At 37.4% G+C, this 15,531-nt stretch overlaps 1 protein-coding gene across 2 annotated transcripts in view; it reads left to right on the top strand.

Annotated features, from left to right (window-relative positions):
- The window catches only part of AVL9 (AVL9 cell migration associated), a 41,727-nt gene that overhangs the window by 16,096 nt on the left and 10,100 nt on the right, over window positions 1–15,531 (top strand). Inside the window, exons 7-12 of one of the 2 annotated variants that reach the window (XM_074340973.2) lie at window positions 363–403; window positions 1,172–1,210; window positions 5,349–5,418; window positions 5,726–6,264; window positions 11,933–12,079; window positions 13,216–13,435. In XM_074340973.2, coding sequence (XP_074197074.2) covers window positions 363–403; window positions 1,172–1,210; window positions 5,349–5,418; window positions 5,726–6,264; window positions 11,933–12,079; window positions 13,216–13,435 — 1,056 coding nt within the window. The remainder of the gene's footprint in view (window positions 1–362; window positions 404–1,171; window positions 1,211–5,348; window positions 5,419–5,725; window positions 6,265–11,932; window positions 12,080–13,215; window positions 13,436–15,531) is intronic. The other variant, XM_088797662.1, reaches the window with a different exon arrangement.

The raw sequence follows: 15,531 nt of genomic DNA, 5'->3' as shown, positions 1-15,531 counted from the left end.
AAGTTCTACTGGACAATGCTGTCTTTGACTATTAATTGTAATTCGATAAATTCTGAGTACTTGTGTACATAATCAAATACTACATAAATCAAATATATGGTGATGGAAGGAGAACTGACTCTGGGTGGTGAACACACAATGGGATTTATAGATGATGTAATACAGAATTGTACACCTGAAATCTGTGTAGTTTTACTAACAATTGTCACCCCAATAAATTAAAAAAAAAATACTACATAAATATTTTAATATTTGCATATTCCTGCTGTTTTTACCTGCCTTTCCTTTGAGGGGGAAAATAACTTTCTTGGACAAAAATAGTAGGTTGTAGTTACAGATTAGCTTTTTCGTTACCATTGTAGGTCTGTCTCCTCGAGATCTTGTGCTTCATTTTCAACACAAGGTATGAAACCTTATTTAATTTATAATGTACTAAAGTTGTGCTCCTTTAACTGGGCACATTCCGTGTGCAGCGTGGTCAAATGCAGATTGTGGTGTAACCATGTTTTAGTTCTTCTAAGAGCTCTCAGAATGAAGATCCGGAGTCAAAAGTGTTGGTAGTGCTTGTGCGGTAGAAATTTCTAAAAGTTTACAAATACCACTTGTGTATTTTTGTGCAGGATAGCATACTTTTTTTCTGTTGACTTTGTAATTTCAGGTATCCTGAAATTAAGAGTGGAAAGAAACATGTTGTGATCTTGCAGAATATTTTATGTGCTGCTCTGTGAGTGGAACATTTTCCAGTAAAATATCTATACTTATGCCTTCTCATCTTTATTACTAAAGCATATGTTGACTAGGGCATACATGCATTCATCATTCATTTAATAAGCAGTAGACTGAGTATCTGCTATGCGCATGCTCTGGACATATTCAGAAATAAAGGAATAGTTCCTGCCCCTAAGGAGCTTGGCGATATTTCAAACAAAAATGGCACAACGCCTTCCAAAAAGCACATTTTGTTGGATAGTTAAATGGTTCTCACATTTTTTAGAGGGCACAGATAATAAGTAATTTCTCAGTACATGTTCATAATTTTCAGTGTATTTTTAAAGCAGTTATTTAATATTATTGATTAAATGATATACGGTTATGTTTGAAGAGGGGGAAAGGCAAATAAATAGGCTTGTGTTTCTTGCTTTAATATAATATTTCCTTTATTTTTCTTCAGGTCTTAATTCTGTTTAAACTAATTCTTCTTGAAAAAAAGGTGAGATTTGAAATGATGCAATATTTAACATTGACATTTCTTAAATACTATATAAAATTAAACCTAATGATACAGTATAAATTAACTTTTTGGCCTATCAAATTGTGAGCTGAAGCACAAATTCTTGTTCACTGTCATAGAAGTAAAAATTCATGCAATCTTTCTGGGGGTAGTTTGACAGCCTTCAATTATCAGAATGTTTTTGATATAGGTAACAGAAAATGCAATTTAAACTGATTTAAATAATAAGGAAATGTATTGGCTCACTTCAGACTTCAGGATTGGTTGACTGAATGGTTCAACAGTATAATTAAGAGCCTAGATTTTTTTTTTTGCTCTACTGTCCATAGCCTGGCTTTGTCCTAAGCCTGGCTTTGTCCTAAGCCTGGTTTCCCTCATAGTGTAGGATAGCTGTCAACAGTAGCTGTCTGTCCTCAATTATAACTGGTGGCAGAGACAGTACCTCTTCCCAAACCATTTAATAAGAATTTTTCTCTTCAATTTGTTTGGGGCCTCTGAGGCCATATGCCTCCCTGGAACCAGTAATTGTTGCCAAAGAAATGTCTGTACTGATTGGTTTATACTTGGGTTCTAGACCACTCTCCTAGTACATAGGGATGGGACTGCCATGATTTTAGACCAAAGATTTGTATCGGGGATTTTAGACCAAGGGTCTACTAACTGGGCCCCTGGACCAAATTTGGCCCACCGAGCTATTTTTATAAATAAAGTTTTATTGGAACATGGTTACACCCATTCATCCACTTATTATTTATGACTACTTTTGCACTACAGTGGCAGAGTTGAGTAGTGTAACAGAAACCACAGGCCAGCAAAGGAAAAATACTTAACTATCTGATCCTTTTTAGAAAAAGTTTGCTGACCTCTGGTTTAGACTAATCAAGTGGCATCCTTGTATCTGGGCCCAGTTTCATGTACCATATTACTGTGCTCAGTGGAATATGGTTGGAATGGATATTGGAGAGTCAACCATTCACAATATCCAGTATGACTGATTACCTTAAAAATATTTATTGGGGGCCAGCCCTGTGGCTCAGGCGGTTAAAGCTCCATGCTCCTAACTCCGAAGGCTGCCGGTTCAATTCCCACATGGCCCGTGGGCTCTCAACCACAAGGTTGCCAGTTCAATTCCTCGAGTCACGCAAGGGATGGTGGGCAGCGCCCCCTGCAACTAGCAACGGCAACTGGACCTGGAGCTGAGCTGCGCCCTCCACAACTAAGATGGAAAGGACAACAACTTGAAGCTGAACGGCACCCTCCACAACTAAGATTGAAAGGACAATTTGACTTGGAAAAAAGTCCTGGAGTACACACTGTTCCCCAATAAAATCCTGTACTCCTTCCCCAATAAAAATAAAAATAAAAAATATTTATTCCTTTGGCCCAGAAATTCTCCCCTTTGAGATTCATTTTCCAGAATTAATCTGAGTTGGACACAAAGTTCTATCTAAGAGATTCTATCACAGAATCATTTTTAATAATGAATTATCAGTGAATAAGTAATGATTTATCTTGTATATTGTATATAATTCCAAACAACAAAGAAGATTTTGAGGTGTTTAGTTGTTGTAAAGATGTGTCATGACATGTTAAGTGAAAAAGTTTGTCCAACTACATATCAAGCCCATGATCCCAACTTTATAAATAAATATATATTTATCGAAAAGAGACTGGAAGGGAAAGACATTAATAGTTTGGTGAGAACATAGATTATAGTTTTAAGAAGGAAATACTTTTCTGTATTCTAGTTTTCCATAATGAATATGTATTCCTTCTTCTAACAAGAAAATAATTAAAAACAAAAAAGAATGAATCTAACATATACTAGTGCACTGGTCAACCTTTTAAAAAAAAGTTTTTGATGTAAAATACACATAACATAATTTACCATCTTCATCATTTTTAAGTGTACAGTTTAGTGGAGTCAAGTACATTCACATTGTGCTGCCATCACCATCCATCCACAAAACTGTCTCCACTGCGCAAAGCTGAAACTATACCTGTTGAACAATAACTCCCCATTCTCCCTCTCCCCAGCTCCTGGCAACCACCCTTTTACTTTCTGTCTTTATGACTTTGGCAACTCTAGGTTCCTCATATAAGTGGAATCATACTGTATTTGTCTTTTTGTGACTGGCTTATTTCACTTGGTTCATCCATGTTGTGGCATATGTCAGAATTTACTTCCTTTTCAAGCCTGAATTATATTCCATTGTTTGTACATACCATATTTTGCATACCAGTGCATTTGTCGATGGACAGTTGGGTTGCTCCTACCTTTCTACTCATGAATAATGCTGCTATGAACATGGGTGTATATATATCTCTTCAAGACCCTGCTTTCAGTTCTTTTGCATATATACCCAGAAGTGGTATTGCTGGGTCATATGGTAATCCCATTTAAAAAATTTTAAAGAACCACCATACTGTTTTCCGTGGTGGCTGCACCACTTTGCCATCCCACCAACAGTGCACAAGGGTTCCGATTTCTCCACATCTTCTTCAACACTTATTATTTTCTGGATCTTGATAGTAGCCATCCTAATAAATGCGGCAGTATCTCCTGGTTTTGGTTTGCATTTTCCTAATGATTGGTAATATTGAGCACCTTTTCATGTGCTTGTTGGCTATTTATATATTTTTCTTGGAGAAATTTCTGTTTAGGTCTTTTGCCTATTTTTTAATCAAGCTGTTTGTGTTTTTTTGTTGTCGAGTGTACATTTCAAATTGTTTTATTGCAACCCACAATAAAAAAATGTTTTACAGTGCAACCTAGAACACACATGGATATTCATGTCTGAAACAAAAGGTTTCCAAATAATACTTTAATCTAGGTACATGCAGTGGCATTTATGATCAAGTAAACTTTATCTAATGTGGCAAATCACAGTTTCTTTTTATATTGATTTGATAAAATAAGGCCATCCTTTTATGCAACACTTGGGTTCTCTGTACTTGCAGGCTACTCCTTAAATAAGACTAATGTACAAGGAGGAGACAGACAACAGTGGGTGCCATGCTGTTACCAGTTTAGTGTCACTAAATGAGTCAATTGTTTAAAAGGGGGGAAAAAACTCACCTAAGCTTGCTTGTTTTTTCAACTAATATAATTATCACCCATGGTAGTTTTAGTGCAGTATCTAACTGAATTCTGATTTTTGTCTCAATTTTTATTATGAGAAATGTCAAACATAGAAAACTTTTGCCACTTTTGCATTGTATTGCTTTATACTATATAGGTTCACGTTTTTCCCCCTGAATCATAACTGTAAAGCAATTTGTAGATAGACATCATGGTACTTCATCCCTAAATACTTTAGCATGTATTTCTTAAGAATAAGGATATATTCCTGTATAGCCAAAATACCATTTTTACATTTAAGAAATTTAACATGATACAATAAATGATTGCTAGCATACAGTCCATTTAAAAATTTCCCCAGATGTCATAATGATGTTCTATAAACTGTTTTTTTTCAATCTGGGAACCAAGGATCATGTATTGCATTGTGAGCTTTCTTTTACTCTGAAACTAGTCTACCACTTCACCCTTTTTTTGTTTATTTTTGTTTTTCATGACATTGACATTTTTTTTCTTTTTTTAAAGAGTACGAACTAGTTGCATTATAAAGTTAGATTTGTCTGACTGTTTCCTTGTGGCTAGTTTCAGATTTAACTTTTTTGGCAAGAATACTATTGAGGTGGTGGTACGTCATCAGGGCATCACATCAGGAGGCCCAAAACTGTTTGTACTGTTATTGGTGATGTGAAGTTTGATCATTTGATTAATGTGGTGGTTGCCAGATTTCTTCATATTAAGGTACTTGTTTTTTCCCTTTGCAATTAATAGGTAATCTGTGGGGTGATAAATTTGAATGTATATGAATATAGTGTTGCCTAACAACCTTTCATAATAGTTTTAGCATCCATTGGTAATTTTTACCTGAATCACAGTGAATGCTTGGTGGTTTTCTAATTCTGCTATTAATTCTATACTTATTAGCTCTTATTCTTCTGTAAAAAAGAGATACCCCTTTCTTTCCGCCTGCTTTTTTTTTTTTTAAGTATCATTGTGGACTCAGGTTTTCTAATTTGATTTTGATTGAATCCATTTCAGGTTCTCTTTTATATTTCTCCAGTGAATAAATTGGTGGGTGCCCTGATGACCGTGTTATCCCTTTTTCCAGGTAAGAAGGTAGTAGTATCTACTCTTTCTTTTGTTTAGCTTTTGTACCGGAACTTACAATGATAAAAAGTTTTCAAGGATAAACTCATTAGGGTTAACATTTCTATTTTAATATGACATTTTCATTTTGGCAATAGGTTTCTTTTATCTGAGATTTTTCTTGTGTTTTTTTAAAAATTATTATTAGAATGTGTACAAGCATAGTTTATTCAAATTTTTAAGGAGAGTTCTATTTATAACAGAATATACAACTTATTTTCTTTCACCTTATTATAAGCCAAGCTGTTCTCCAATGTTTTATGTTTTAGGCATGATTGAGCATGGTCTCAGTGACTGTTCTCAGTACAGACCCCGAAAGAGTATGTCTGACGATGCTGGGCTTCAAGAAAGTAATCCCCCTGCACTTGATTTTGCTTCTGTGTCTACCCCCAACATTCCAAACACCAACTCGGAAACTGTCAAGAAAATTATGACAGGAAACCATGACGGAGACACTGCCATCAAGACTGAAGGACCTTTGTTCCAAGTACAAGATGACAGCAACAAAGGACAGGAACTTGGTGATGCCAATCAATATTTGAAACCTCCTTCTCGTCCATCTCCAGAGTCTTCAGAAAGTGACTGGGAGACCTTGGATCCTAGTATTTTAGAGGACCTCACCTTGAAAGAAAGGGAGCAGGGGGGGCCAGAACAGACAAACTCATTTCCAAAGGAGTCGATGCCCTCAGAGAGTGCTCCGATTACTGTACAACCTCAAGCTCACGTGGGCCAGGCGGTCCTGATACCAGGGCTGATTTCCGGTTTGGAAGAGGACCAGTATGGCATGCCCCTGGCCATCTTCACAAAGGTAAACCTCATGTCCTTTTTGAAGCCCTTAAAGAATCTGACAGAATCCTTTCAGAATTTAGCTTTGAGTGCTGAACACATTTTCAGGCCTGAAGAGTTTCCTTGAAAACTAAAATACATACCAAATAGATAGTGCTGTGGCATTTGTGACCATAATGTAAAGCTATATGGAATTAATTCAGAGGTGTTTGATTGGGAAAAGTTTGAAAGCTTAGTAGATAAGAGGTTAGCCATCACTGAATTGGGTCTGTTTTTAATCATTCAGGTTTACATTTGAAAAAAAAGATGAATTGAGAAAGTCCAGACAGTCTTGATTACACTTAATGAATATATATTAAAATACTCCAATTCCGAAGCTGTGACTTTATGAGGAAAAAATGCTTAGATGGCTAACTAAAATATTAGTACATCTCGTACATATAATATAGTGCTTTGGTTAACTTGCCCTAAAAAATTTTTACATCTTTTTATGAAAAACCATTGGAAATGTATTTGTAATTTTTAAAATAACTTAAACATAACTTAGGAAATCAAATTGAATCTTTGGTTCTGGATCTTATGTCCCAGGATTTCATTTCTTAATGTCAGTAACACATTAAAATTAGGGAAGCTGTGTTATTTGGAATTTTTGTTGTTTTCATCCTATTCAGGAAAAGCTACTTTTTTTTTTCTATTCTTGAATTATGTTTCAAAAATGGAGCAGAAAAAAAGAAATTCCATTTAATTCCTTAGTCAACAGTATTTATTGCCTTCCTTTGTGCCAGTGGCACTGTATTAGGCTCTAAATTCTTGCATCATGATCTTACAATGAAAGACAGCTATATCTCTGCAAATTATCTTAATTGGTTTCATGATTGAACTAATGCTGGGGTTTAAACTGGGGTTTAGGAATGTGAAATAAATCTCAGCTGTCAAACGATTGGGTATAGTTAATAGCCACGAACTGTGGGTGTTCTGAACTCACATGTGGGTGTCATGACTGCCTGTGCTTTTCGAAACCCTTACCTTGCAGCTTCACCCACCCATCTCTCATTTCTGTCATTGTGGAGCTATCGAGAGGGAGATTAACTGGGGAGGGATTTGTCTGTGAGGTTGCTGAATTAAACGAAGCATTGTAAACATACATTGTATGTGCTGTCAGTTAACCATGTTTGACTGCATAGTCTATATATGTGCATTATACAAATACTGAATATATGATGCGTTAACCACCATCATTATGATAAAGGAAACATTTTTCTTTTTGGTTTTATGTTTTGTTACATACTGATTAAAATCAAATTTGTTGTTTAATCACATTTTTAAATACAAATTCTGATTTCTTTCACGTCAGTAACTTTGGAATATGAACTGTTCCTAAAAGTGAATGATCTTCGGGCTCTTTTTCTCTTGAAGACCTTAAAACGCTTGTACAGAGGTAATCAGGTTAGCAAACATCTCGAAAAGTAATTTCAAAAGTAACCAGCGAGAAGCATGGATGCCTGGAGAATATTGCTGAAGTAGGATATCGAGCTTTGAAGAGAATATAATAATAAGCTGACCAGTCTCCTGACTCAGCATGTGAATAAATGGAAACAAATTTCTACATAATAAAACAATTATGTCTGGAAGAGAATCCTCAGCTTTCTGGTCTCTCTGGTATTTGAAATTGCCTAAGAATGATACCTTTCACATCCATTTTAGGTATTAGGCTTACTATGTAAATGCTGCAGATAGCAGATTTTAAAATATGCCTAAACCTTCCCTGACAGCTGATTTAGGAAGTGTAAGGAAGAAACTGGGGTACTGAGGGAGGAGGTGGTACTGGAGGCAACTTTCAGGGTTTCTAAAGCAGTTCTGACAACTTTGATTCCCACAGCAGCCCATAGGAATTCCCATTGCTCCATATTCTCATCAACACTTGATATTGTCAGACTCATATTTAGCCAATCTGATGGTATCTTGTAGCTCTAAGTTTGCATATTTTTCGGTAACCACTGTTAAGGTTAAACACCTCTTCCAGTTCTTGGTAACCATTTGGATTTCCCTTTGTGTAGAGTTAGTTCAAAGCTTCTAGAGCGCCTCCCTTGTTGTCACTGACTTGTGAGACGTTATATGTTCTAGGTACCTTTCTACTTATGAATTTCTTATTTTATGGTTACTGCTTTGGGGGTCTTATTTAAGAAATCCTCCCCTACCTTAAGGCCAGAAAAATAATCCTCTAAATTATCTTTTAAAACTTTATGGTTTTGACTTTCACATTTTGTTTTTTAAATACCTGGAATTAATTTTTGTGTATGACTGAGGAAAGGAGTTGGTTTTTGGAGTCTTTGTTGTTGTTCCATTGGTGTGTTTGTCTATCCCCTGGGCAGTCCCACACTGTGTTAATTACCGTGCGCCTCATGTCAGGCAGAGAAAAGCCTTCCCCTCTTGTTACTATTCGTCAGGAGTTTCTTAGCCCTTTGCATTTCCACATGAATTTCAGGATCAACTTATGTTCTCACTCACACAGGTAGTGATTTTGATAGGGAATACCTTTAAATTCTAGATTAATTTTGGAGAGAACTGACATCCATATAAGATGGAGGCTTTCAATTAATGAACATGCTTATCATCCCTGAACAGAGGTGAGATGAGACAGTGACATTTGGTCCTGATCATATTGTGGCCCTTTCTTTCCAACTCGCAACACAGAAGGCATACTATGCTTTCGCAGACCAGCTCACAGTAGTTCTGCCAGATTTACCAAGCTGAGGTGTGGGTTTTTTTAAATTTGTTTATTAATTGTGGTAGAAAAAGACATATAACTTTTTTACTGTATAGTTTGGTAGTTTTAAGTTATATGTATATCGTTATGCTACAGATCTCCAGAATGTTTTCATCTTGCAAAACTGAAACTCTATAACCATTAAACGACAACTCCCCATTCTCTCCTCACCCCAGCCCCTGGCAACCACTATTCTTTATGTTTCTATGAGTTTGACTACTTCAAATGCCTTATAGAAGTGGAATCATACGGAATTGATCTTTTTGTGACTGGCCTATTTCGCTTAACTTAATGTCCTCAAGGTTTATCCTTGTCGTAGCGTATGACAGGGTTTCCTTCCTTGTGTGTATTTGCCACACTTCCGTTACCCCTTCATCCTTCAGTGGTCCTTTGGGTTGCTCCCACGGTTTGGCTGTTGTGAATAATGCTGCTGTGAACATGGGTGTACAGATAGCTCCTCAAATTCCTTTTTACCATTAGATATTGCAGCTCCAAATATGGAAGTTAACGTACCCTAGAAAAATGGAAAGTGAGGGGTATAAAAGGTATGAAAGGACCCTTGCTCTTGCTGCCACTGTACGTTAAGGCCTTTTAAGAGATTTAGGCTAAATTGATCATTAAAAGTAATGATGACAAAATTTTAAAGCTATTTTGAACTGCTGGTTTAAATAATTTTATGAATATATAATACTTTCACATGGTTTGGTGTAGTCAAATGGTTCCAAAGCATCTGTAATAAAAAGTCTCCTTCATTCATTCCCCTGGGACTCATTTGTCATCATCTCCAGTGGCAGCCAACATGATCAATGTCTTTTGTTTCCATCTGGGAGTATTTTATGCATAAATAAATGCTTAGATATTTTTTCCCCTTGCTTTTTACACAAATGGTAGCAAGTTAAACCTGTTTTTATTCCCCTTACTCTTTTTTACAATGTATTCCTTGGAGATGAGCTTCACTGTTTATCGCTGGAGGGTTTGTATAGATGAATTATATAGATGAACGTGTATGTGGTTCCCTGCTCATGAATAGTTAGGATTCCAGGCTTTTGCTATAATAAACAATGATGTAATAAATACCTTTTTACAAACCTCACACATGAGCAGCTGTATCTGTAGGATAAATTACAAGAAGTGGAATGCTGGGTCAAAGAGTATGTCTATGTATAACTTTTTTAAGGAAAGCAGAGTATGTCTATGTATAACTTTTTTAAGGAAAGCAGTTTTTCATACTGTTAAAAAGCTTTGAACTATTGATTTTTAAAAACACTTCTGAGTGTTCATGATTTTGTAGACATAGACATTCCATTCTTGACAATAGACTAATAGCATCAGTGAGGAATGTAATACTCTGAGCAATTAAATTATCTTATTGCTAATTTTGTAATGAAATCTTTTGTAATAATTGGCGGTTCTGAGAATGCCTTTGTCAGGGATTCTCAATTCTAGTTGGGGGAGTGGTTATTCTTGGGTCTACGTCAAGTTTGAAAGTGCATTCAATATTGTAATACTTAGGTTTAGAAACAGGTACTTGGGGACAAAATAAAGCGTTAACTGGGAGCCTTAACCAGCTGTTTTGACTGCGTGATGCTGAATGAGTGGCGTCCTTCCAGCCTTTAGTCACAAGAGGGCATGATTGAGACGCACTACACTGAGAAGCTCTAATGCACAGACAGACATGGATTTCTTTTTGCTGCTTCTGTTAGCATTTTATTGAGCAGAGGAAGACATTGTCAAGCATAAGAATAAAACCAAGTTGCTAGGCCTATATTCCAACTTTTGGAAGTCTCTCCCATGTTAAATGTTTAAACAACCACCTGTTAGGTACAAGGTACCATGTTTCCCCGAAACTAAGACCTAACTGGAAAATAAGCCCTAGCATGATTTTTCAGGGCGACATCCCCTGAATGTAAGCCCTAATATGTCTTTTGGAGCAAAACTTAATATAAGACTGGTCTTATTTTCGGGAAACACGGTACAGGGTACGTCCTAGATGCAATGAAGAAGATGAAGTAACAAAAGGGAGAGATCCTGCCCTCAGAGACTCACCTCATGGTGTAAACAAGACACCCAGATGACAGGAGTTCAGTGCTTTGTACAAAGTGATGAAATGTCATAGACCTGGAGATTGAAAACAAGTGCAGGGGTTCAGCACCCTCCTGGCTTCATAGACAGGTTGTGCCCCTTGTGAAAAACCTATCTTCATTCGGAAGCTTTCAGCAGCAATTCCATTTCCTCCTTCGGTGCATCGTTCCAGCATTAACACCTTTATTCAGAAACACTGCCTTTTGTACATGTAACTGCCTGCTGTGGTTTGGCAATTCAACTCTAATGGTGTTTTCAAATACATTTCTAACGGAAATTAATTAAATAGGCTACTGCTGGTGTCATTTTTACTTTAACACTTAGGAACAGATATCTTGAAGTATTTTTTTTGCATGATTTTTAACAAGAGGACAATAAAAGCAAATGCTGTGCCTTCCTTTGTGTTTCTCATAATAGTACATTGGTGGTGTGTGCCTGTGTGTGTGTGTTTCAAAATTTTCTGGAAGAATAGCTTTCTGCTAAACAACATACTACTTAATGGGCTTAGTACTTCACTTCCTAAATGAAAAACTCCAGTTCGTTAGTCACCCTGGAGGCTGTCAGGTAGAACCAAGAACAAAGTGCTGCAATAAGACAATCTTCGTAGCAGACCTTGCCAAGCTGCCCAGGCGCGGAAAAGGTTAGCTATTGACTGACTTGCTACAGTCAAGACCTGAGGTTCCCCAGGAGTATTATTGTAGTGAGTCAAACCTTGGACAGATCAGCTGCATGAGGGGTGGCAGGGAGGTGGGAGAAAATCGGGGGGTTTCTTTTCTGCTGTTAGCTCTCTGTTCCCTTACTTTTCTAACATTCTCTTCTCTATTATTCTTGTGACACGTAGGGATATCTGTGTTTGCCTTATATGGCCTTGCAGCAGCATCATCTTCTCTCTGACGTCACCGTTCGGGGATTTGTTGCTGGAGCTACTAACATCCTTTTTCGACAACAGAAACACCTCAGTGATGCCATTGTGGAAGTAGGTTTATATGTGAGTGTGTGTCCTCGACACTGCTGGTCCCTGTTTTCCTTTCTTAAATGGAATTACGAGGGCATACTAATTACACGAATAGTGATAATAATTGCTTCCTGTGCCAGGCGTTCTAAGCGCCTTAGGTATGTATACGAAGTGATCTAGGTCTCATACCCTGTGCAATAGGTGGTGTTACTGCCCCTCTTTTAGAGCCTTGTTGCCTAAGGAACTGAGAGATCAAAGAGCTAGTATAGTGGGTGAGCCAGGATTCCCATCTGGAGAGTCTGGTCCTACCACAATCTTACAATTCAAATGTGTTTATTGTTTAAATGATTTAAATACTTCTAGCCTACTTAATAAGCTTATGATATCAAGGGGAAAGAAGCAGAGATAACATATGACATCTTACCATCTATATATAAGAATTTTAAATCGTTTGTTCAACTTCACAGTTAAATCAAATCAACCCGAAGGTTTTTTGTACTTTCTAACATACAGCACCAAAACATACTTCCTGGGAAATGTTTATAACATATAAATGAAAAATCTGAGGTTCAAAGCTGTATGTATTACGATCCCAATTTTGAGGAAAGAAAATAGATACATACCGTCCAAGGGGGAAGGATACAGATGGGAAGACCACAGAGTTGTTTCAACATTGTTGGTTATACTCTAGTTCTCTAGTAGGCGGGTTCATGGGCATTTGTTTTATTGTTATGATTCAAAACTAATCTGAAAGTTACATATGTTTCTTTGTATACCAAATGTTACATAATAAAAATATTGCAAAGTATCTGTGCACTCAAAGGAAACATTTTTAGGAATGGTACTTATTAATTGTAGTCATTTCCGGTTGTGTGATGAAAATGATACTATACATCTGTATATTTACAATCAACATGAATTACTTTTATAATTCAAAACTAAATATTTAACATCGTTTCTAAAACTAGAAAATGAACAGTTTTTAAAACTATAGACAGATAACAACTTCAGTGTAAGAACCTCTCTCTTTCTTAGACTCACCATTTGAGAATACTGTTATTCATATTTTTTTATTTCCAGCTGCAACTTCCCAGTAGTTGCTCTTTAAAGTGTGGCATGGATACCCGCATGAATGCCCAGCCTCTGACTTGTACCTGGGTGCCCTCTAGGTAGAAGAAGCTCTGATCCAGATCCATGACCCAGAACTCAGGAAGGTGCTGCACCCTACCACTGCAGACCTCAGGTTCGCAGATTACCTGGTGAGGCACGTGACGGAGAACCGGGACGATGTCTTCCTGGATGGCACGGGCTGGGAGGGAGGTGACGAATGGATCCGAGCCCAGTTTGCAGTCTACATCCACGCGCTGCTGGCGGCCACACGGCACTTAGGTAAGGAGCACACCGCGCTTTTTCCTTTGGTAACAACGACGAGGTTTTGAATTACATAAGAAATACATTTTCATCACAGGAAAATTATCTGTTACTCCCTCATGCAGAGGTAACTTACTCTTAGCATTTTGAGTACTTCATATCCTGCCACACCGTTTTCTATGCATATTTTTGGACTTTAGTTTTGTGGTATTTGTGGTTGCCCTTTTACAAAAATGGCTCCCGTTGGACATGTTCACGAAACCTAGATCTTTTTTATAATAGAAACATAAACATCTATGAAGACAAGAAATGCAGATCTTTGTCACTTTTATGTGGGTGCTTAGTATGCTACCATGTGGAAGGGTATCTCAGTATCAGGGACTATTTATAAACACTGCTTACATGTTTTTAAGACATATAAAGGGAGAAAAGAGAAATATGAAAACTAGAAATCATTGGAAATCACATTCTGAGTGATTGAACCTTCAAATTTATTCCTCATTCTAAGAAATGTTATTCGTATTAAATAGTTAAAAGGGAGCGGGTCACCATAGACTTCAGTCCTGTATTAAAACCATCGCATTCTCCATAGAAGAAAATACGTAAAAACAGAAAAGCAAGCTCTGCAATGAGCTTTTGCACCACGGACACCTACCACCCTCGACATTTAGCAGATGTGCAGTAGAGTTGTTAAAAGAGTGTTGAGCTTTTGTTTTTCCTTTTTTTGAATTATCTCTACCACTGTTTTTTATTGTTGATTTGCTGCAATACACATAACCGGAAAATACGATCTTACCCACTTATAAGTGTCTAGTTCCACAGTGGCATTGAGTATATTCACCTTGTCAGTAGGTTCTTTAAATCATCCCCACCACTGCCATCTCCCAAGGTAGTTCTTCACCTAGTATGTCTGGAGTTTAAACCCAGGCTTCAGGTGTGTTCTTCCTTTGTAAAGGGAAGCTATGGAACAAGTTCTTCTTTGTTAAGGGGATATTTTTAAATGTCTGCCTCTTCTACAAATGGAGCAGCTGAGACACCAAAATTCAATCCTCTAACCCAGAATCACACCGTAATCTAGTAAGAAAAGCCCAGTCTGCCCTGTCATGTAGCTTCGTGAGTAATTAGTTCATTTACTTTTTAAGAAGTGTTTGCCCGGGCAGCTGTAAGCATAGATTAACAGTCGCCAACTGCCTCGTGTGTGTTTCAATATGTGCAAGGCCCTGTTTGGAGCCCCTTCCATCTTCTAGCCCTGTCACCTTCAGCAATCCTGGAGGTAGAGACCTTGCTATCCTCATTGTACAGAGAGAAGATGAGTCAGAAAGGATAAAGAGCTTGCTCATCCATCTGGTGAGAGGCTGCGCTGCTATGTAAACCCAAGTAGCCTGGCTCAGGTCCATGCAGTAAAGGAAATTCAGCCCAAGGAACCATTTGAGGAATATGACCTCAAAGAACTTCCTTATCCTGCTGACGGAACCATGTACATCCTTCTCTTCCTTTCCCAGCAACAGAAGTCACATGGTTCACCTGCAAAGCAAGCAACTTGCAATTAAAATACGAAACAATATCCTTTGGAATCATTTCTCCAAACCTTTTCTGTTCCTCCAAGTAGAAACGCCCTGCTTTGAGGTTCCCCCCATGGTATTGATAAAGCCGAACAGTTTTAAACATTAATGATGAAAATTCCCTTGTTATTTTAAGTATGTTGACAGTGAAATGCATGGAAACTGAGTGTCACCAGATAATGAGACAGAATCGAAAGAAGAGAAAATAGTGGCTAAAAGAACCAATTCCTGTATTCTTTCTAATTTTTTTCAGTGGGAAAAAAATGACATTTGTGAAAAGATAGCTACCCCATTGCCTTCTCTATATGTGAACATCACATTTACTCACTGTCCAGCCTGTTGTGTTTGTTTAATAAACAATACCGTGCCTCCTAACCTTGCTAAGGAGAACGTAGACATATTTTGGAGTATAAGGAACCCGAGACATTATCTGGCTTAACCCTCTTCTTTTCTGGTTGGGAAAATGAAGTTCTGGGTGATTAAGTGACTCGTCACAGGCCACGTAGCTTCTTAACAGGATGTCTGGAACTAGACCCAAGTTTCCTGACATCT

The sequence above is a fragment of the Rhinolophus sinicus genome, chromosome 4, assembly GCF_057876585.1.
Source record: "Rhinolophus sinicus isolate RSI-liver-muscle chromosome 4, RSI-T2T, whole genome shotgun sequence".
NCBI lineage: Eukaryota > Metazoa > Chordata > Mammalia > Chiroptera > Rhinolophidae > Rhinolophus > Rhinolophus sinicus.
The sequence above is the reverse complement of the archived record's forward strand: the minus strand, read 5'-3'. Positions and strand labels throughout refer to the sequence as shown.